The following is a 23859-nucleotide window of genomic DNA, read 5'->3' as shown; positions in this document are numbered from 1 at the left end:
ACAACATGATAAATCAAAAGAGGCCTGTGAAAAAAGGGTCAGTGTGACTACTGACAATGTGGTCAGAGAGGCTATCAGAAATTCTATGACACTGGCCATAGTGTCCTAAAAAGAGACGGTAACTTAAGCCCAAGGAAATGCTGGGAATGGGCTGACTTCTGATGTGAGACATGCATATTTGCTAGGACATGAACCTAAAGGTGGTATTGCTAAATACTACTTAGCATAAATCTTGGTAGAAATAAATATCATAGTCTTAAGTAAAAGCTTAATTGTGTAAATTTTTCATCAATGATCTTTCTCATGTGAACCAATTTATAATTTGAAAGATGTCTACAGCTGAAAAATACGCATTGCAATTAAAATTTTAAAAATAAAGATGATTCTGAACTGTTGCCCTCACTCACTGACACACACACACCTCACTATCTTCAAGTGACTTGTCACATTCTGTATTCTTTTAAAGTCAACTAGCTCTGCTAAAAGGTCTGTAATTATCTCAGTGGACAGTTTACTTCCTGATTACATTTCTGTATGTACATTTTCAAGTAGAGCATTAATACATCTTAAAAGAGGCTGTTCTCAAATTTTGTAATCTTCGAAGATAAAAAGGGCTTTATATACCTACTTCAATTACTTTCACTTTTTGTTCTCTTTTTAAAGACTCTTTATATAGACTAATGCCCTTTCATTCAACCTGACTCAACCATTATGTGACATGAGAAAGGGCCATGGAGAGAACAAAGTACTGAAGGGAAAAGGAAAGGGAAACTACCAGTGCAGAGTGATCTTATTCATTATTCAGCTGGGCTTTCTATTAAGTGGTCCTTAAATTAAATGTCCGTTAATGAAAATGAAAAACTACTGATACTATAAATACGTGTATATTATTTATCATTCCTACCTACTCCTAATATCATTTCTTCACTTTTCAGACCCAAAAGCTTTGCTTGCGGAATGAAACCACAAACTAGCTGGTGCACAACTCTCTCCATTCAGTGCACTCAAACTGTGGTGAAGTTTTTGACAGTAAATTCTCTTAAAAGCATTCACTCCTAACCCTCACTTTATCCTCCTTTTAGTTGTACATGTTATTAATTGGCTCATCTAATCCTTGTAACCCAGACTAGACAAGATTCCTTATGATATGTTTTCTAACCTTGTAACCATCAAAATCACCCAGAAAGCTTTTCAAGAGTGTAGACTCTCTAGCTGACCTTGTAATGTTCCCCATTTAGTAAGTCTTAGATGGCACAGCCAGATTTTGAAACCACTACTTTAGATTATATGTGGAGATAACATACCAAACATATTAAAAACTAGAGGCCTGGTGCATGACATTCATGCACTGGGGGGGAGTCCCTCAGCCTGGCCTGAGGCCTATCGCAGTCCGGGACCCCCAAGGGGTCCTTAGTGCTGCTGCAGAGGTGGAAGAGGCTCCCGCCAGCGCCGCTGCACTCCCCAGCTGTGAGCCCGACTTCTGGCTGAGCGGTGCTCCCCCTGTGGGAGTGCACTGACCACCAGGGGGCAGCTCCTGCGTTGAGCATCTGCCCCCTGGTGGTCAGTGCATGTCATAGTGACCAGTTGTTTCGCCTTTTGGTCGATTTGCATATTAGGGTTTTATTATATAGGATAAGAACACATGAACCTAAATGTTGATCTTGCCCCACCATCCACCCAATAAATGAATACCACTTTACGGGTAGGAGGGGGGACTGGTTTCATTTATTCAGACTCTAAAACAGAATGTGAGTAGTGTAATGGCTAGTTAAAAGATTATTAATTATACTAAGAGTATTGAATTATTCTATTTATAACTGGGAACTGAACTTTAAAAAAGATAATAATACATAACTAGGTTTCATAACAGTTTCATCTCAGCATTTTAGGATATAAACACATTGGTGGTATGAATACAACTTTTTCATCAGAATGATTACAATGCATACTCATTAAAACTTTCCAAATAAGACTAATATTTATTTTTCTTTAGTACTTTAAACACAGCAAATCAAGTTTATATACTTCAATATTTGCTTTTATATCTCAAAATACCAAGATATAAATGATTTGAGAACTAAAATGACATTTCCAGCCAGAGACAGAAGGAACAAAGCTTATGGAATTTCTAAAGTCCCATCAATTTAATTCCTTTCCTTAAAAACAAACAAACAAACAGGTAAGGTACATTAAGGTGCATTGCACTAATCAATGTGTTAAAAGGATACACTGTAAACAAAACTTCCGGATATGTGACTGAATAAAATCAAAATGTTCATCTTTGTAGTCATGTTCTTTCTCCAATACACTAATGGCATCACACTGTTGGGTTAAAATAATTTAAAAAACAATACATTAAATATTCAAGTTTAAATATAATGATTTAAACAGTTCAATTTTGGGTGGGGGAATATCATAAAACTACCACTTTGAACCAAAGGACCTAGAATATCAATTACTCCTATTTGTCTAGAGACATTTAGTTGGAATCTTAAGACTAATAAATAATTTTATTTCTTTAAAAGGCATTAAATTCAAAGTTATACTGAATGTGGCGAAAACACTAAAGAGAAAGTTTTAGTACAGAACAAGACAAGCTTAAAATACTTGCTAACTCGACTATTTATGTCCTATAACAAAGTTTTTAAGATCTAAAATCTACTCTAGTTCTATAAAACACTGTGTTCCCAGGGAGTCTGCATCTCTCACTATTTCCTCTTTGTTCCTCTGTTTATCTGATAACTCTGTTGACCTTCATTTCTCTTCTGGTGCCTTTTCACTCTCACTACAATTTCACCATTAGCAAAAAATGGGGGGATTACAGGCTATTTTTAAAATGTCACCTGTACAATCAATGAAACAAATTCTAAATTCTACTTGCTACAGAAAAATGTTACAGAAAAAAAGGCATGTTCAAATATTTCACCAAAACCTTTCTGAACTGAAGGTATAAAATCTAAAAATAAACACTCAATAATGTTCATTATACCTAATACTAGTGGCCCGGTGCACGAAATTCGTGCACATTAAAAGGGAATTAGAGGAAATATTTTAATATTGCTATTTGCCCTTTCTCTATAATAGAAGTGTCAGAGATGAAAGAAAATTAGTAAAATGTATATGAAAATCTCCCTCCTGTCAGAGTCTGGGGCTTGCCGCAGGACCTAGAGTCAAGTCCCCGCCCACCACCCGCATGCACTTCGAAAATGCAGGAGACCCAGACCCGGCTGGCCCCACCCCCATTGGATGAGACCCAGACCCCTCTGGCCCCACTTCCATCAAGCCCTTCTGGGTGGGGGGGCGCAATCTCAGGTCCCCTGTCAAACCCCATATGGGGGGGAGTGCGGCCTGAGGTCCCTCACCCCAGCCAGGTGCCATGCAGCCTCAGGTCCCTGCTGTTCAGTCGTGACATTATGGCATCTGGGCTAATTGCATATTCCTCTATTATATAGATAGGTTAGTTTGGGGTCAAATTTGCTATGTAAAGAAATCTTTACATGAAATAAGAGGATCTGGACCTAAGAAAGAAGCTCAGTCTCTCTGAATCTCAATTACTAGTTTTTAAGCCCTGTGGAACTACCATTCTTCATCCACCCCGGCATACACATTCTCCCATCCCCCTATACATTTTAAAAGCTCTTACACTGAAGAACACCTGATGGTGCTTTAGATTCTGTGAAATATAGTAGATGATCTCTCTGGCTTGAAAGTTTTATGCATCTATAACATTATTTAATGATTCAGATTCCTTTAAGCTTAACAGTTTTCTCCTTTGGAAATTTATGAAGCAAATTGTTACATAATTGGCAGGAAAATATCTGCCAATAAACAACTCTTTGCCAAACAAAACAAAAACAAACCACACACAAGAGGATTCTAGTGTGACAGTTTAAAAATAGTCTTAAAGAAAAGGTATAAGTAACAATTAACAAAAGCAGGATCATCATCTGAAAAGCAGATAACAGACTTGATTTAAATGCTGCCCTTCCGCAATTGTTATTGATAAATTCTGTAGTGTTTAAAGTAAAATTTAAGCTAGATTAAAATTTTTTTATCATTTTTATCCCTAAGATGAATAAATTCCATACCCTCCTTCAATTATATATGCAAATTTTATGTATTACAAAAAATATTACTAATTTTAGATCTCGAAAGGGTTTATTTGTTCTGTCATTTTCTTAACTATTCCATGACTTACAAAGAAGATAAACTTGATATATAAATCATTTTTAAAGGAAATTTGACTTTATTATAAAGTGTATATAGTGACAAAATGAACAGAATTTTGATTTTAGCAATCCTCTTAGAACCTCTTTATTAAATAAGTAAAAAGCCCCTGATAACTGCATATTAACTTCACATAATGAGTGCTTAAAAGCCTATTTTATTTTAGGTGTTAAAAGTAGATGTTTAAAAGTCTGTTTTTTTTAAGTATATAATCTCATATTAGGATATTAGTATTCCAACATTTAATGTGGAAAATTTATAAAAATTAATAATTAACTTATCATCTTACCTGTGTTTATTTCTTTAAACTGACTGTATAATGAAGTCTAATTGGAATTTGGAAAATGATATTCAATTACAAAGAGAATATCCAAAGTAACATTTTCTTTCAAAGAAACTATGATCAAGATCATAAAACCAACATGTAAATATCACTCAATTATTTTAAACTATTATTTATATTTAAGAAAAATTATCTAGGAAAAAATAATGTGTCAACTCCAAAAGGAGTCTGGGAAACAAAACAGTTGTTCATCCTTGGTTAATATCAGTAACAGAATCTCTAGGAAGCAAACTAACCTTTGTGCAAACTACTAGTACTGGAATGCCCAAGTTGTGTGTAAGTGTATCCGCACCCAGGGGTAAAACCACACTGTCGTCTTTGTCTTCCTGTGACATGGTATTTCTTCTCTGAGGAGAGGCTGGGAAATCTTCTCCTGGCTCTACATATTCTTGAAAGTCTCTAATCACTGAAAATCAAAGTAAATAATTTAATACATAGTTTAGAAATTGCTTTATTTCAGCAGGTAGCTTTTTCTACCATAATCTAAATATATATGTTACTAGAGTTTGTGTAAAAGAACAAAAAGGATTTATGAAAACTATTTCAAGGACAGTACAGAAACACTGATCCCACATTAATTATTAGGAGGCAGAGTACAACACTGAATGTCTCTAAAGAGTGGGATTCAACGCAGGCATAGTTTAGTTTGCCCCAATTACTTTAGGCAAGTCACAATCCAGCTTTGTCTCTCTATCTTCTCTAATTCACAATGAGTACTGAGAGAGGATAAGAGAAAAATATATGTGTGAGGACTGGGGACGACAGGGGGCAGGAAGAATTCCACAATTTAAATGACAATCCTAGATGATTTTCTAAATATTAGCTGCCTTCTCTAAACCCTTTATTCAGATCTTCTCCTTTTTACATAGGTGCAATCTTGGGCCACATTCCCTCTTTAACCCTGGTGAGAATTAATGAGGTATTACCAACACTGATAAAGTTTTACAACTCATTTGCAAGGTTGTCAAAATCTTCACTAAAAACAAGGTGAATGTATCAAGAGCCTAAACAATATATACTTTGACTCAGTAATTATTCTTTGAGGAATTCTCAAAGAAACAACCAGTGATTCCTATATAAGACTGGGATTCCCATGTAAGACTGCTTCTCATGTTTAAAAGCAAAACAAATTATCCACAGCATAGGATTAAAACAGTATATGAGGGAATATTATACAGAGATTTAAAGGAAGAAAGTATCTTAAATTTACATGGTGTCAAGGAAGAGGGAATCCTGAACACTTGAGTGCAGTTCCTCCAAGAACAAAGGAATATGCATTTACCCTTAGCAGCTCTGGTAGCTACTACTCTTTATTTTATTTTATTTTTTTTTTAAAACAGCGGCTCCATCTTTATTATTATTATATTTATTATTTTTTAAATATATTTTATTGACTTTTTACAGAGAGGAAGGAAGAGGGATAGAGAGCTAGAAACATCGATGAGAGAGAAATATCGACCAGCTGCCTCCTGCACACCCCCTACTGGGGATGTGCCCGCAACCAAGGTACATGCCCTTGACCGGAATCGAACCTGGGACCCTTCAGTCCGCAGGCTGATGCTCTATCCACTGAGCCAAACCGGTTTTGGCAGCTACTACTCTTTAAATCAAAGGGTGAAATCTAACAGTGCTTCTCAAGTTTTTAGCATGCACTTGAGTTTCTGATTTAGTAGTCTGGGGTGGGGCCTAAGAATGTGTATTTTTTGACTAGCTCCCAGCTGTACTGATACTGATGCTCGTAGTCCTGGGAACACTGCTATAGTATAAATTTAGAGAGGGAGGACGAAAACCCAAGGCAATGGCCAACAGGAAAGAAAGGTATAGATTAAGAACAGCTAGACATCTTTTTCAATGATTTAGGACATATATTCTCTCAGTTTTTTGTTTCCTTGCATATAAATTACAATAAGTGTCAATTCTCCCCAAAAAGTTATTATGAACTAACAATAACAAAGAAAAGCAGTATTCCATCTGTATATTTTTTTTAAGCAAAGTACAACATTGACAAATGAAGTGCTCTTGGTGAAATTTGAAATTCAGAACTGTAGCAACTGGTTTACAGTTAGAAATGACATAATTTCCATAATATCCATGAAAACTTCCAATTTACATGGGCATGTACAAAATATATTATGTACTTTTCTGAATAAAACCAGCTTAACATCTTTATACAAGGTACCCCCCCAAAAAAATGTATATTCACTTTGAATAATTGTAAAGGCAATGTTTATTAAAATACATTTCATTTTCAAGATGTAATAGAATCTACAGATAGTGTGTGTATACTTTTTTGGGACATCCTATATTTAGGTTGTTAACATCTTTTTGGACATATTTCATTTTGACAAGGTTGATAAGATTGTTCTGCTTATCAAGAAGTGAACTGCTGAAAATGAGCAGCTGAAGAAAGATTTCAAATTTTTAAATCTTGAAAACAACTTTTCAAAATGAACACATATGGCCTTTTGGCAAAGGAGCTAAGGCACCTCTACGAAAGAGTCTGCCATTATGTAGACATTTCCAATTTAAAACTATTTTAAAATCTAGCATAGCATTTAAGCTGAATTTCAAAAACAGAACTCACATTGTATTTCTTTCATTAAACTTTATTCAAAGTAAAAAATTCCCAACAATTATGATTGCCAGTTAGGAAATTTGTTTTTGAAATCTATATTAGTATTTCTAGACTACTCACACTTTTGTTCCATTTCTTTCATTTCTTCAGGAGGAATTTTCAATTTGTCTATATGTTCTCTAACAACACTTGCCCATTTCTGTAAAGAATCCAAAGCAGTCCAAGGCTTTGACATATCAACAACCAGCATAATCAGAGTGTCCTTCAGAGAAATGGCATCCAGTGAAAATTTAAGGAGGCCCTTGTGATACAGATCTCCATCTAAGATCCACACATTACATCTTGTTTGATCTATAATAGACAAAGGAAAGTTACCAAGGCAATAGGATTAAGTTATTTCATCATCCAACTAACAATACTTGGTATTTTAGATCATCTCCACAGGAGATGCCTCTTTTGACAAAGTTCAACTACTTAGGTCACATCTACCAATTTAGTAAATTCCTATCAAATATTCAGTGAAATGATTTAACTGCCAACATGGAACATCAGCATCTTCTACTTCATATTTCTTAATCCCAAACCACAGACTGAATAACATGTTGCTATTCTTACCATCAGCAGATAGAGCCATGCATATTCAAGATATTATATATAAAAATGAGAAGGCAAGTGATCTATAGAAGAAAAAAATGGTTGATCAGATAAGAAAAGCTGGGGAGATGACATTTTTATGTCAAAAAATGAAAAGGAGATAAAAGGGTCAGCAAACAATCATGGGATACTATTATTTCATCATCTGAGGGAAAATGAACTGAAAATTGATATTCTTCAATGATAGCAAGAAAGCTGGTCTGCACACCAGAATACATTAAGATGTTTAAAAGTATGACTCTATGACTCCCGATCCCAAACCAATAAATGTATGCCTAAACATAACTATTTACTGATGGCATGACATAGTAGGACACTTAGTGAAAAACGGCACACTCAAGACTAACATGAGCAGCAGTGCACCCTGGAAAGACTTCAGAAAACTTAGGTTACAAACAGATGATATTCACCATCCCTGTCTTCATCATGAACATTTAAGTACAAATATTCCAATCCTCTTCCTTTCTTGTACTCCTCTATTCCCTGAATTTTTCTTATTAAGCTTGTTTTCCCAGCTCCATCTTCACCTGTAAAAAAAGAACAAATCTTTTAAATTATAGTATGGAACACACACACACACACACACACACACACACACACACACACACACACACCACACACATATGCTTTCTAGTGCTAAGTGAAAAACCTAATTGGAACTAGCTTCAACCAGAAAGGTAATTTGATGGAAAATAATCAGGAAACTATAGAGTTGAAGAGGCAGACGTTGCCTCCAGGATTTTCTCTCCCAGTGTCTCTGTTCCTCTTGTTAAGTCTCTAGTTCTGTCCTATTACAAATGGCTTCCTCTGTGGGTATTTTTCAGGAAGCTCAACTCTTATGTCATCACAGTTTAATCTATAAGGAACAAAATACTCTCAGGCTTTCAGTTTGAAGAATCTCAGTAAACACTCTTAAAAATATTAATAACAAAACACTCATATGATTTAAACTTGGCACAAGTTTGAAAAGTTTAAAACTAGGCTAGCTATCCGATATTTTGGTAAGGATTTTTTTAAATTGTGAATTTATTTAAATACTACATGTTACTGTTTCATAAACTTATTTAGTTATTAGCAATATTATGTTAATAGTAGTTTCTTGGATCTAAGGACTTATTCCTGGAGATTCATGAGTTCTCTGAGAATTTAAAAATTGTTTTCATTTTCATGTTAAGTTTTTTAAAAATTATATGTATCTTAGATCTTCTGAATGACCATCTTTAAATCTAAATGCTCCAACAAGACTGCAGTACCCTCCTCTGCACTGGTATTTATAACCCTACTGTGCCAAGCTGAGACAGAACAAGTATGCCAAACTAAAAAAAGTGTCATAGAGCTGTCAGTTCTATATTCAGTTGTACTGGCCAGACTGGTTCTTTTTATGAACCATTTTCCAACACTTCATAGCAATAAATAGCTTTAAATAGACAATAAAGAACTTTTCATTAAATGAGTACTTATTTTTTAGCACTATTATTGCAGTGTACTATTATAATGGCCCATCAAAATAATAGATTGGGTTGTAAAAATTAATATGCATGATAATGACAATGATTCCTATGATGATCCATAATGCTTAAAAATGGAAATAATAAAGTAAATCAGGGAAAAGTAAAATACATAAGTATTTATGTCTACTATTAAACCCAAATGGCATTTAATTTCAGTAAAACATCATTTGTTTTATACATATACATATATATATATTTTTTAATTTTTTTTAATCCTCACCCAAGGAGTGGGGATTATTTTTTCCGTCGATTTTTAGAGAGTGGAAGAGAACACTGAGGGGAAGAGAGAGAAACATTGATATGGGATCAGTTGCCTCCCCGACTAGGGGTAGGGATAGAACCTGTAACCCAGGTACATGTCCTTGACTGAGAATCAAACCTGAGACCATCCAGTGTGCAGGCTGACGGTCTAACCACTGAGCCAAACCGGTTTCGGCAACAGCTCTATAGTTTTAATGGCATTTAATTTATAATTCATTTTAGTTTTGTAATTGTTCAAGAACTATAAACAAAAAGAATTTAAAGAATTTATATCTATTCACCTCAATAGGCATGAAAATTAGACATAAAAATAATTTAAATCACTGACTGGGTAAGGAGGTCTATGAAAACCTCTTAAAGAGAGTCTAACTAGGCAGAGTAGAGGCTCCTTGTGGCCTCTAATAGTTTCACTATTCTGTATGGACTATAATGTTAGATACATGTCATTATACATTTGTGAAAACCTATATAATGTACAACACCATGAGAGAACCCTCTGGTAAACTATGGACTGCAGGTGATAACTGAAAAGTTAAAGTGGATAGGATCTGTCTAACAATAACGTGTCAATGTCAGTCCATTGATTGTGATAAATGTAATAAATGAGACACTGTGTGGGATGTCGATAATGGGGGAAGTTTTGCAAATGTGAGAACAGGGAATATTCAGAAACTCTCTGTGCTTCCCACTCAATTTTCCTGTGAACCTAAACCTGCTCTAAAAAATAAAGTTTATTAACTTAAAAAAGTACCTGAGCCTGTTCTAGAAAAAAAAAAAGAATCAAGATTTTTCTTATGGCAGGTTACTTTCCTGGAAGGAATCCTCTGAGTTAAAATGACACCAACTGAAATATGATTATCCCACAGAAACAATGTTATGTACTGTAAGCAAAAACTTAGTGCCCAGACTTATGATAGAAGCTTACATCAACAATACAATGTTCAACAAGAATTTTCTAAAGTATATATAGATCCATAAAAATAGGCAGTAATTACATGAAACTTCATTTAATTTGACACAGATTTACCTTATTTCTTTAATTCTCAGTTTAGATATTAGAAAGTAAAAAGATACCTTAAAAACAATAAAAAACTTCAGATGAAGTGGGGACCCTGGGATGGACAAAAAAAAGATGAAGGAGGTAAAGAGATGTAAATTTCCAGTTATAAAATAATTAAGTCTTGGGATATAATGTACAGCATATGGAATATAGTCAATAATATTGTAATAATTTTGTATGGTGATAGATGGTTACTATACTTATCATAGTGATCACTTCATAAGGTACATAAATGTCGAGTCACCATGTTGCACATCTGAAACTAATGTACTTCAATAAAAAAAGAAAGAGAATAAGTACTAGTATACACATCGAGGGGAAAAATCAGATCAGTGTATTTCAACTTATTTTTAATATTTAAAATGACTCAAATATAAAGGTTTCTAAATAAAAATACATACTTGTTGATAATCTTAAACATAAACAAAAGAATAAAAACCATAATATCAGCTAGAAATAATCATTGATAATTTGGTTATCTCTGATGGTGATAGTAAGAGTGATTCTTTAAATAACAAGTTTGCATCTTCCTTTTTGTTGATCTAATTCCAATTTTAAAGGTTTAATAGGCTCAGAACAGATTCTGAGCCCAAATTCATGACATCAAAAGTATTGTCAATCTTAACCACATATGCTCACTATTTTAAGTTCTTGCAACCAGCACTAGAACATAGATATTTCCTTTTTCTATGGACTGAATATAAGATACTCTTGAGACCAGAGTGTTTGTTTTTCATAAGTCCATTTCACTGGACTTATGGTTCTCAAAAATGTATCAGACTCACCTGGGGGGCTGGTTAAAACATACACTGCTAGGCCTCACCTCCTGAGGTTCTGACTCAGTAAGCCTGGGATGGGACCTAAGAATCTCCATCTCTGCCCTAACCGGTTTGGCTCAGTGGATAGAGCATCGGCCTGCAGACGGAAGGGTCCCAGGTTCGATTCAGGTCAAGGGTATGTACCTTGGTTGTGGGCATATCCCCAGTAGGGGGTATGCAGGAGGCAGCTGATCGATGTTTCTAACTCTCTATCCCTCTCCCTTCCTCTCTGTAAAAAAATCAAATATATATATAAAAGAATCTCCATTTCTAACAACTTCCCAGTGTCGAGAACCAGTGCAATAGACATTTACTACACTAAGCCAAGCACTAGGAATACAAATACCCATATGTCAAAGTCACTGTTCTCTAGGAGCTCATAAATTCGAGAGGGAAAACAAACAGATGATTTCAAGATATTGTCATTAGGCCCACACTAGAGATAAGCGACAAACTAGGAAGCCAGCCCTAAGGGAGTATTCTGGTTTTGCTTGGAACTCAGAAAAGGCTTTGAAGAGAAGGTAACACTTTACCCAAATCTTGTAGTGGTGTTAATGGGCCATGGAAGAGTTAGTCATTCTAGAAAGTAAGGAAAGCATATACAGAGGCTGGAGGCAAACAAGTGTCCTTCTAGAAAGGACAAATAATTTGCATGCTTGAAATTTAGAACGTAAGGGTAAAAGAAGCCAGAAAGTGAGAACAAATAGGGGATGCAGATCATGAAGGGCATGTTATGCCAAGCTGAGATGGTTAAACTTTCTCCTGGAGATAATGGGAAGCCACTGGCAGTGCTTTGATATTTTAGAAAGACCACTATGGCAAAAGTGTGGAAAACTGACTGACAAGGGTAGGTTTGGAGGAAGGAGACTAAATAAGAGACTATTATTGGAGTCCTACCAAGAAATGAAGTAGGCCTGAACCAAGGTATTAGCCTCGGATAGCACTCAAAGGCAGACTTGATTGGGTGTTAGCAGAGATGAGAAAGGCATAGAAGTCAGACTCTCCATTGTTACAGCTTCAGTAACACTGCCCTCTCCTATTCTACCACTTACCTCTGACAAGGCTGGACCTAAGTCTTCCCTACACGTTGCTCTTTTATCCCAAGCCCACGTTTGTATTCCCCAGGGTTCCTTCTTCAGTCCTCTACTCTTCTCGCTGCACATGTAACTCCAGGAGAATCTCCACGCATGACTTCAATACCACCTATAACCTAGTGACCCACAGATTTCCTTGCAGCCCCAGCCTCTCCTGAACTGCTTGCTAGCTGTAACTATTTGGATGTCCCATAAATACCTAAAAATCTCAACATGCACAAAAGCAGTATCATTATCTCGCCACCTTTCCCCAACACACTCACTTATACAATTACTAACATAAGACTCCAACCTCAAGGCCTTTATAGCCACTGTTTCCTCTACCTAGAACATGCTCTCTTCAGAAATTCATGTTGTTTAACCTTCTTCCTATCTTCCCCCAACCATCACTTCCTCAGGCAGGCTGTCCCTAACCACCTGATTTAAAATCACAACCGCCCAACATTCCTATGTGCCTTCCTATATGTTTTATTTTTTTTCCATTGAACTTACGAACATAATACATATTTTACTTAGTCACTCCCTACCCGCAAAAGCTCCAGAGGAACAGGCATTTTGTGTTTTGTTTGCTGCTTCAGCCCCAGTGCCCAGAGAGTGCTTGTGACTAAATCAGCTTTAATGGCCAAACCATTTAAGAAACAAAAGTCACTGAATTCCAAGTTATTTATAAAACAGTACATAGTACCTAATAGTTTGAGGGGTTAAAACAACAAACTACATATGTACTTCGTTGTATGCAATTAATATACCTTTCAAGTGGCAAGTAGGGCAATGGAGACTGAGTGATTTCAAACATGGATGAAAGAATTCATCAGCCGACTGTCAATCAACTGTAAGTAAGCTTTATCTTCAGTGCCTGGGCCTTCAGCTGGCAGTGAAACAGACATACCAGCTTTACATGTGCCAGCCAAATAGTTAATGATCTGTAAACATACACTTCCACAAGTAGAGAGTTCTTACTTACACAAGCTAATATAAAAGTCCTTCTAGAAAGCAAATAACCCTTTAGTGATGATGTTAAAATTATTCTCTAAATATTTTGATCTAAATTTGCACTTATTTTAAATTTTCTTAAAGAAGGATATCTTTAGCCCTAACGGGTTTGGCTCAGTGGCTAGAGCATCGGCCTGCGGACTGAAGGGTCCCAGGTTCAATTCCAGTCAAGGGCATGTACCTTGGTTGTGGGCACATCCCCAGTAGGGGGCATGAAGAAGGCAGCTGATAGATGTTTCTAACTCTCTTTCCCTCTCCCTTCCTCTCTGTAAAAAATCAATAAAATCTATTTAAAAAAAAAAAAAAGAAGGATATCTTTAAAACAAATCAAAACATTTCATTAGATGAAATTCTATTCTAATAAAGCCATTTTCACGCCCTCATCCCGGTGTTGGGAAATTTTTCCTATAAAGGACCAGGTAGCAAATATTTTAGGCTTTGCAGGTTACATAAGGTCTCTGTCACATATTCATCTTTGTGTTTTCCCCCAACTCTTAAAAATGTGAATAAACAAACCTCATTCTTAGCTTGCTGGCCATATAAAAACAGCATACAGGCCAAAGCCTGTCCCAGTAGATAGAGCAAAGGAGGAAAGGCTTGTTAATCAGATTACAGTGAAATTCTCCATAGCAAATAAACCTGTATTCCAAATTTGTCTGAACCCAGTCCAAATTAGTCACTCTCTGGGAGCCAAGTATAAGATCCAAGTACTTCAGTTTTACCATAAAGCAATAACAGCCATCAATACTCACTTCTTCTTCGATCAAATTTGAAAGCCAAATTGATTACAAAAGAAAATCTGCTTAAACAGTCACCAAAGCAATGTAGGAGTAAAAGTGTGCTCATAATACTGTTTTATCTCCCCAACAGATCTCTAATTCAACAACAGGATGTAATGTCCATAAACTTTACAATGATAACTATCAAACAGATTAAAAACAAGAAGATTAAGATATAATTTCTAACTGCAACATTGTACCATTATTTGAATGAACCTAGACAAGTCAGGTATTTCCGTTTGTTCTCCCCCAACCCCCCATCTAAATAGAGGTGGTAAAACCAGACAATCTCTATGGTGATGGATTTAAAGTTCTATAACTATTATTATTCATTATTTCTTGATCAATGATACATCAGAAATTCCTTTACAAGTAAACAGTGTTTTTAAAAGACATAAAAACATTAACCATGTAAAAATGAGCAGTCAAAGCAAAACACTTAAGTATACAATACATTAATAATTGTTATCTTGAACACTTCAATGTATGCCACTGTTTGAAGTGTTTTACAAACATCTCATATAATCCTCACGATAATCCTAAAAGGTAAATATTATAGTCTGAAAGATTAAGCAACTTGCTAAAGAAAGGTTATGATCTGAATCCAGCAATGCTCCTAAACCCTATGACACTACCATTATTCCTGGAGCAGCTTCTAGTCTTGACCAGCTCAAGATTAGCAGGGCTGACAAAGGTAAAATTAAACAGTACTCTGCCTTCCTTTTCTCCGTTTCCTCCCCTGTTGTCCTGAAGGCTAAAGTATTATACTCTTCTTGCTCCACACAGGTTTGTGTGCCTGATGCCTGCATTATACACAGAGCTTTGATTCACATTTCCATACCTCTGTTGGATACATTATGATTGATAGCATCATGATAATCATAATCAGAACAGAGAAAATTCTAGCCTGCCATATTCCTTCTTTATCCAAGTGAGATATCAACATTGTAAAGTTGACATTTTTGATTTGGCCTTGCATGACGTAAAGTAAATCATCCTCTTTTATCTGAAAACTCTGACGACAAAAGCTATGAGGGGTCTTCACTGGAACTACTTTTGAACTCAGACCTTCTGCATGGCCTCCCATAGGTTATCGGATGACCCAGGCAAAGTGGGGGCTTTGGTCTGCTCCCCATTTCACAAAGAGTGTCACCTCCCTTTGTGTCAGTCAGCAAGACTGGGAGAGGCTGTTGTTAACTAGCTGCAGCATCTGCACCCAGTGGTTGCAGATAAACATTTATGCATGGCTGTTCAAGACTACATCCTTCCAATATGTTAAGGAGTGCCTGTATAATGGAAAGTTAGGCAAGCCCAATTTTGAATCCTAGCTCAGCTGGGGCTCAAAATCCTCTTCTGTAAAACAGTGAACATGCTATATAATAAAACACTTACCAGAACACCCAAGTAACAGGAATAATACATGTTTCCATCCCATTGGCTGGCCAAGGCCCTACCTTTGAATACCATCATTCAGCAATCCACATTACATTAAGAAAACAAGAACTTGTACTTTATCATTTCCCTAGTCTCACAGACTGACTAGACATGAACTGGAAACTACTGTTTAATTCAACAAACATTTACAAAGGCCAATAAATGCTAATCCCAATGGTTATTAACAGTTCCTATGCTCCCGAAGGTCAAAGTCACACTAAAGCAATAATGCTTAATCAACAGATTTGATATAAATTCTACAATTAAATTGCCTTTAAATTAAGTTGGCAATTTTTAACCTACCTACCAGATAGGCAAAGATTAAAATGAATAATGCTCAGTATTGGCAATTATGCTAGACAAACAAATACTCTCAATTACTGATGGTAGGAATGTAAATGGTACAACATCCCCAGAGGACTGTTTGGTAATATATATAATGGCTTAAAAGACATATACTTTCAACCTAGCAATTCAACTTATAGGAATTTATCCCAAAGAATACTGAGCAAATAGAAAATGAAGTATAACAATAATAATCTACCAATCAATTATTATTATGGTATAGCCATAAATGTTGTAATTCAGTCACTGGAAGGGAGAAATCCATTATCTACTGCCATTTAAAAAAAAAACCCTAATTCATAAATTTTAAAAATCTGATTTCAAAACAGTATATAAGGTATGAATGAGCCTATTTTGTTTAAATAAATACACACATAGGAAAAAAAATGAAGTGATTATCTCTAGATGATGGGATCATACATTATTTTGATTTGTCAAATTTTTCTCTCTAGCAAAAAATATGTAACACTTTTATAATTTAAAATAATGAGTCCTAATTTTGAGATGAAGATGTTTTAGACATACTTTCTTTTAATTCTTTTAATCCCATGAAGTATGAAAGAATCTCAATGAGCAAGTCAAGAGGTTGTTCTTTGCCCACAATCCCCCAGCTTCAAAAGGTAGGAAGGCTGACTACCAGACCCGGTAAGTCTAGGTAAGGACTCCACCAAACCTGAGCTGCCATGGTCCCTTTCCCCAAGTTTTTACTGCATCACGTTCCCTTGTCCACAGCCTCCAGCGTTTTCTCCTCCCCATTCTACTTAGCAAAATTTTATTCAGATAACACCATTTCATCAAAATAATATGTGACCCTTTTACCAATTATTTCATGCTGACATATTTGATTTTTACTACTTTGAATCTTTTCCCACAGGAGTTTATAAGCTCCTGGAGGGTAGGGATCAAGTCCCAGCCCTGTTTTCCCCACATGACTCAGCCAAGTATTTTATGCACAGCACGTTCTGATGAATGTTTGATGAATAAATGAATAAAGAGGTAACCTGTGAGGTCTTTTTAACAGCTACTGCTTTGGTTTTACAAATAAAATAAAGCCCAAAAAGGTTAGTTCATGGTCACTCACTAATCAATAAAAGATAGAGTCACATGCTGAAGCTCTTCTCAGTTTTGCATTTTCAAAGTTCTTTTGCTGACATTCTCTCATGTGGATTTCACACCAGCTGAATTATCACTCTACCTACCTTGATGGTCTTTAATCCCAGTTTCTCACAAGATTAAGTTTCAGATTGAACAATCTCATTATCTTTAGAGTCAGGCCTCACATAGAAAACCATCCACTTCTCTCCCTCGATGATTTGGCTCAGTGGATAGAGTGTGGACCTGGGGACTGAAGGGTCCTGGATTCAATTCTGGTCAAGGGCATATGCCTGGGTTGTGGGCTCAGTCCCCAGTAGGGGGCGTGCAGGAGGCAGCCAATCAATGATTCTCTCATCACTGTTTCTATCTCTCCCTCTCCTTTCCTCTCTGAAATCAATAAAAAATATCTATTAAAAAAAAAATCCACTTCTTGACAAGTTACTTCTCTAAACAGATCTCTAGTTCCACTATGTATGTATATGTTGAGGTTTCCTACTTGCAATACTTCAAGCATAATAAAAGCTAGTTTTATTCCTGAATAAGAAAGAAGACTGTTTCAAACATACTTCCTGATGATGTTCAGCATTATGTGGGATTTTTGGCTGCACACTATCCTGAACTAGTGCCTTCAGGGAAAAATCTAGAGACTCTAGGTTTCTTCCCTGGGTGGAATCAAACAGCCCACAGCTACAAGGAAATACTTTATTAATTAATACATTAATTCTTCAAAATATCCCTTTAAATATATTTAATAACTCAAAAGCTTTAGAATTTAAAAATATTATAGACTGTCAGATCAGACGTTAGAGATCACTAAATCCAAATATCTTTTTAAAAACTTTATTGTTGAAAGTTTTACAGATTTAAATCCAAATATCTTAATTTACAGATGATAAAGATAAAACTTACATGATTTACCAAAGGGCCAGCTAGTTTTCATTAATTCATGATACCTCAACTCAGAAAGTGATATTAATGTCCTATCTATAAGCCAGGGGTCCAGGTCTCCATAAGTTATCTTAGTAGACAATGAATTCAATTAATCTAAAGCAATGAGATTTTTTGCAATGAAACTGATACAACAGAAGAATCAGATTAAATTCCTTAATAACTGCTAAACACCTTCTTACATTTCCTACAAAGAAAGCTCTCTTTTCCTCTAGGGAGATAGTCCAGCGTATAGGTTAAGAATGCTGACTCTGGGTCCAGGCTGCACAATTTAGAATTCTTACGTTGCCTCTTTCTGGCTGTGTAACCTATGGCAATTTACTTAATAGCTCTGTGTGTACGTCCTGATGTTTAAAGGAAAAATCAGAATATATAAACAATCATACATGGCTAGTACATGTAAGTATTCTATAAATATTAGTCATTATTATTATTATTTCCCATAGGGAGTTTTATCAAAACATGGGAAAGTAACCAAGATATGAAGAAAGTACTCTTAAAAGCAGCTATTAAAATGTAATTACAATCACTGTAGTAAAAAATTGATTAAACATGAAGGGTAAAGTTGAAAAAAGTCCCTAAAAGGACAATTTATGAGTCAAATCCTACTTACTAAACATGCATAAACACACAAAAAACATACAGAAGACGTTTTGCCTTTAATGTTCAAAAACAAACTTTGCTGAAGCTCTTTCTCAATGGTTAAACACTAATGTCACAGTGTTTGGGGGTTTTGATAGGGATCAGGCCTAGGTAGTTAAATGACTGCTTAAACACAAGTGACACAGCCAGAGTGGTGTCCCTTAATAAGCTACATCCTAGAATTCCACAAATATTTGGATTTCAATTTCACTCAAAGATAACCTTTTTTTTAATCCTCACCTGAGGATATTTTTTCCACTGATGTTTAGAGAAAGTGGAAGGGAGGGAGAAAGGGGGAGAGAGAGAAACATCGATGCTACAGAGACACATCAGTTGGTTGTCTCCCGTACACACCCTGACTGGGGGCCTGGATCAAACCTGTAACCCAGGTACTGCCCTTGACCAGAATCGAACCCGACCTCCTTTGGTTCAAGGGCCAATGCTCTCACCACTGAGCAAACTGGCCAGGGCCAAAGACAGCCTTTTAAAGTTATCCAGTAGAAAGAGTACATAGCACCCTACCTTGTAGAAACTTCTATCGAGTTGGAAAGTCATGCCAGAGTCACAGAACACAGGACCTTATAGCCATGTGACCTTGGAACACTCACTTAAAGGTCTCTAAAATCATTACCTCATCCAAAAGCTGGTGCTAACATCTATCTCCCTGACTTTCTTTGGGAGGGGGGGAGAACAAGGAGAATGAGGAGGTAAACTAAGATTTATATGAAAATGCTTCGAGAATAGCTCACACATTGCCAATCCTGACCCTTTTCTCCCATAGGCAATGGGAAAAGAGGACAAGTAGCAAGCTAAGGTTAAACTGCCATTTGTGTCTGGGATACATTAAGCTTTGATCATCATTCCTATTCTAGGTTGTTTCTGGAAATGTAAAACCTTGTTGTAGTCTCAGATTTGGTTTTTTAAATATGGGACTCCAGAGATCCCCATCATTCATGAAAGCCATATTAGGGTCAATCCTCCTCCTGCCTAACAGCTTCAAACTCATAACAAAGAAAACCACAATCCCTATGTATATATTTATTCCCTCAACCAGCACAGACTGAATGCTACCATAATATGTGATAGTAAAATGTCTTGAAGAAATCTTTAGGGGTATTTTAGGAAATTAATCATATTTCTACAATCAGTATACAAACCTATTAGGTTCTTCCAAAGCTAAAAAGACTTTGATGAAAATCCCAATAGTACTCAAATAAAAATTTTGCATTTCAAGCTTGTATAATTTGATACTAAATGGAGCTTTATAAACTATTAAGCTCACAAAAAAAGGAAATTTAATCTATCCTAAGTATGGAGGAATGGAAGAGTCTGGGGCCTCTAAATACACTCAGTCCCATGCACTGACCCAGAGTCAAAAGCAGGTGTTTTTTTAAGCATGCTAAAAAAAGCAAACATGGTACAACTTCAGTGCAAATCAGAAACATCAAGAAATGAACAAAACTGTCACTTTTGTTTCATGACAAACAGAACCATCCAAGTAATATCTAATGCACAGGAATAACTGGAAGGAACTTATAAAATAAAAACAAAATTCAGGAATCTTATCTTTACAATGGCAATATTTGAAAAGAAGTCTTATTTAAAGTAATTAAATATAATTCACTTCAATGAAGTCATTAAATCCACTCTAATATATTGATCAATAGTAATTTGTTTAAATTAGTAAATTTTAAAGTATTTTCTGGATTATTTATTTATTTTTGCTTTTGGATCCTAATCTATCCTTGCCATATAAATATCACTGATGGAGGCACTAATTCAATTTTTTTAAAAAAGAGTTCTGATAAAATATTTTCTAACCCAGTTAAAACAAATCCACCATAAAAAGTCACTGTGCTGTTATTATTTGACCTGACCCTAGGAGGATGGCATTATTATTTCTACAACACCCATTTTAAAGATGAAGAAACTGAGGTTTATAGATGTAAAAACTTGCTGAAGATTACTCAGCCAGTAGGGTAAAAACTAATTTTTCAACTAGCTACGTGTGACCCTTAAAGAACAGAACTTCACATTCTAGCTTGGCAGCAGTTCATGCCAAAGAAGTAATGTGCTTCTATCTAAACACACCTATTAAAAGCAGACCCTGTCAAATAGATTTGACTTGTTTCCTATTTTTAGATGTACATGGCAAAAATGTCTTGAGACATCACTTCCAAACTTTTAAAATTTAACCATCATCTTATAAGCCAATATAAAATAGGAAAGAAAAAAAATAGGAAAGAAATATCTCATTTAAGTGACTCAGGAGCCACGCCTGTAAAAAATATGAACCTGTAAATTGTTGTCCCTCGCTGTCCTCTACCCCCGCCCCAGAATCAGTAAAGAAACAAAATACATAACTTCCAGAGAACAGAAGATATACAGAACAAGCAGGAGAATGGAGACATTAGACCATTCTCCTCAGTACATCCATTTGGCCCGAGGGACTGAACTATAAAGGTGTTCCACTGCCATTTGTAAATTTCACAATCGTAAGTGACAGTTAAAAAGGCACCTGCAACATGAGCCCATTGTACGTGGAAAAGCTGAAGAAGAACATTTATCCCGAGCACCAACCAGGTCCCATTTCTAGCTTCTCTGTCAATTATACAAAGAGTCGGCTATTAAATATTAATGGCATTGCCATTTGCACGGGAGCTCTTAAGGAAGAGCCTCCTGCTACCGATTTCTGTTATGAAAGGAAAAAAACGTCCTTCTTTTCTAGATAAACCCCAAGCCGACTAGAATCGCTCCGATAGGCTATCGTGTTCTGTCCTTGCCAGAGGTGGTGGTTAGGGCTCCCCCCACATCAAGAGGAGGTAGAAGGGCGGGTCCCAGCAGGTCCCAGGGATTGGGGTCCGGGTTCTCCGGCTCCCCCAGCTGTCAGCCACAGGTCGGCGGCGGGGCGGGGCGGGGCCAGGGTTCACAGTCCGCACAAAGCGAGCCGGCGGGCGGCGGGTGGTCGGACCCCGGCGCGATGGGGGCCGGCGGGGTGGGGCCAGGCGAGGGGGTGCAGGGGGGGGGGACACTTACCCAGCAGCAGGACGTTCTTCCCCGCGGGGAGCTTGGATCGCGAGCGGGTGGAGACCTCGCTGAGGATGCAGGACCTAACGGGGAGCAAGGCGCACGCTGAGGCCGGGAGCTGAGGCCACAGCGCGGAAGGGATGGACACGGCCTCGGCGCGCCTGGGCGGGGGCTGCGGAGGACGCAGTGGCCTGGGCCCGGCGCCGAGCTCGGGCGGGCACGGATCCCGAGGCCCCCGCAGGGCCGGGAGTGCTAGCGGGGACCCAGGGAGGGGTGGGGTCGTTACCAGAGGTTCTGCCCGTCCTCGTCGTCGCCTGCTGCAGCGCCGCCGTTGCCCGAGGTTAGCTCGTTGGCCAAGGAGCCGCCCGTGTAAGTCGAGGCTAATCCCGGCGGAGAAGAGCCGAAGGAGCTGACTCGCCCCACAGCCGCCATTTTGGTCGGGAATCACACCACTCCCGGCAAAGCTGAATGAGCGAGGCGGCCGCTTCGGCGGCGGAGGCGGCGGCGGGAACCCGGATATGGAGCGTTCGGCGCACGGGAGCGGGGCGTGGCCTGTGGGGGCGGGGTCCGGGCCCTGCCGGGACTGAGGGAGGCTGCGAGCACGGACTGCGCGTGCGCCACAGGCTGGCGGGCGCAGAGGAGGTGTGCGTGCGCCTGCGCGTGCGCCGCGTACGGACGCGGAGCCCGAGGTGTGCTGCAGCCCCGGCTCCGCTGAGCTCAGCACGTTGAACTGCTTCGCGCCTCCCCGCTCGCAGCCCTGGGCTGCATCAGGGCGGAATGGGGTGTGTCAGGTGAACAGTGCTCCCTCCCAGTCTTCAGTTGGGTCCACAAACGCCGCAGTCGGCGTGGAATTCCTGCGCTGCCATTGCCGTTCCACCGTTCAGGCTCAGCGCCTGGGTCCCAGCCTACACCTGGGCTTCACCGGCGCCTACAGGGAAATGGGCCGCTCCGCTGCAAAAGAGGCCGCCCGGGGTCTGCAGTGTTGTTTTAGTCCCCGATTTCTGGGCTCTCTGCCTTCTCAGGTGGCAACGTATTCCTCAAGCCTTTGTCCCCCATCAGGAGCAGATTCCCCCAGCTCCTAAGCAGCTGCATGACAAAAAAGTGTGTTGGCGAGACTGGTTTTAATGGCCAGGATTTTGTAGGAGATGCTCCTGATGAGATTCGAAAAGATCCACTAGGTGAGTTAATTCATCCATCCAGTCAACAGACGTTTTATTCAACACGTATAATAGGAGGCGCAGTTGGTACTGGAAATACACAGATGGAAAAGAAGTGACCTAAAATAGCTGTAAAATAACCCCCTTTTCTATCGAAACTTGACTGGTTAAAAATATTTGAATGTCGAGCCCCATGTCCAAAAAGAGTTGTTGGTTTAAGGCTCTATTCTAGTACACTTTGTAAGAGCAGTTGCTTAAAATAATCTGGCCTTTGCACATTTTCACTGTCAACTTGTATCTGAAGATCACTTGATAATATATGACCTCATCAGTTCTGTTAGGCTAGTGAGAAAATCCACAGCTAAAGACTGCTTGCTATGCATTAACATTGCGGTTAGCCTGAAAGGCTTTGGAAACTGGCAAATCAGAGTTCAGTCTTAGCTCAATCAGTTACTGGCAATGTAACCTTAGACAATTTCCTTAACCTCGCTGAGTCTCAGTTTCCTTAGCTGTACCATCGGTATAAAAGGACCTAGAATTGTTATGAAGATTAAGATGATTCAGGTACAATGGCTTAGACCGGTGACTGACACATTTTAAGTGCTCAATACATATTTATGATTAATAACTGATGTTTACCTTTCTTTTTTTTTTTTTTTTTTTTTTTTTTTTTTTTTAAACAATCTTTTTTTTTTTTTTTTTTTTTTTTTTTTAATATATTTTATTGATTTTTACAGGGAGGAAAGGAGAGGGACAGAGAGCTAGAAACGTCGATGAGAGAGAAACATCGACCAGCTGCCTCCTGCACACCCCCCACCGGGGATGTGCCCGCAACCAAGGTACATGCCCCTGACCGGAATCGAACCCGGGACCCTCCAGTCCGCAGGCCGACGCTC

At 37.9% G+C, this 23859-nt stretch overlaps 1 protein-coding gene across 1 annotated transcript in view; it reads right to left on the bottom strand.

Annotated features, from left to right (window-relative positions):
• DYNC1LI1 (dynein cytoplasmic 1 light intermediate chain 1) overlaps positions 1–22327 on the bottom strand; it is a 31864-nt gene extending 9537 nt beyond the window's left edge. Inside the window, exons 1-6 of the mRNA XM_008153922.3 lie at positions 22093–22327; positions 21816–21889; positions 8210–8326; positions 7266–7496; positions 4807–4976; positions 2229–2322 (exon numbers count right to left, since the gene is read on the bottom strand). Of these exons, the coding sequence (XP_008152144.1) occupies positions 2229–2322; positions 4807–4976; positions 7266–7496; positions 8210–8326; positions 21816–21889; positions 22093–22238 (832 nt within the window). The 5' untranslated portion in view covers positions 22239–22327. The remainder of the gene's footprint in view (positions 1–2228; positions 2323–4806; positions 4977–7265; positions 7497–8209; positions 8327–21815; positions 21890–22092) is intronic.
• Positions 22328–23859: the final 1532 nt, after the last annotated feature.

Source organism: Eptesicus fuscus, chromosome 18 (assembly GCF_027574615.1).
Source record: "Eptesicus fuscus isolate TK198812 chromosome 18, DD_ASM_mEF_20220401, whole genome shotgun sequence".
In the NCBI taxonomy this organism is placed as follows: Eukaryota; Metazoa; Chordata; class Mammalia; order Chiroptera; family Vespertilionidae; genus Eptesicus; species Eptesicus fuscus.
The sequence above is the reverse complement of the archived record's forward strand: the minus strand, read 5'-3'. Positions and strand labels throughout refer to the sequence as shown.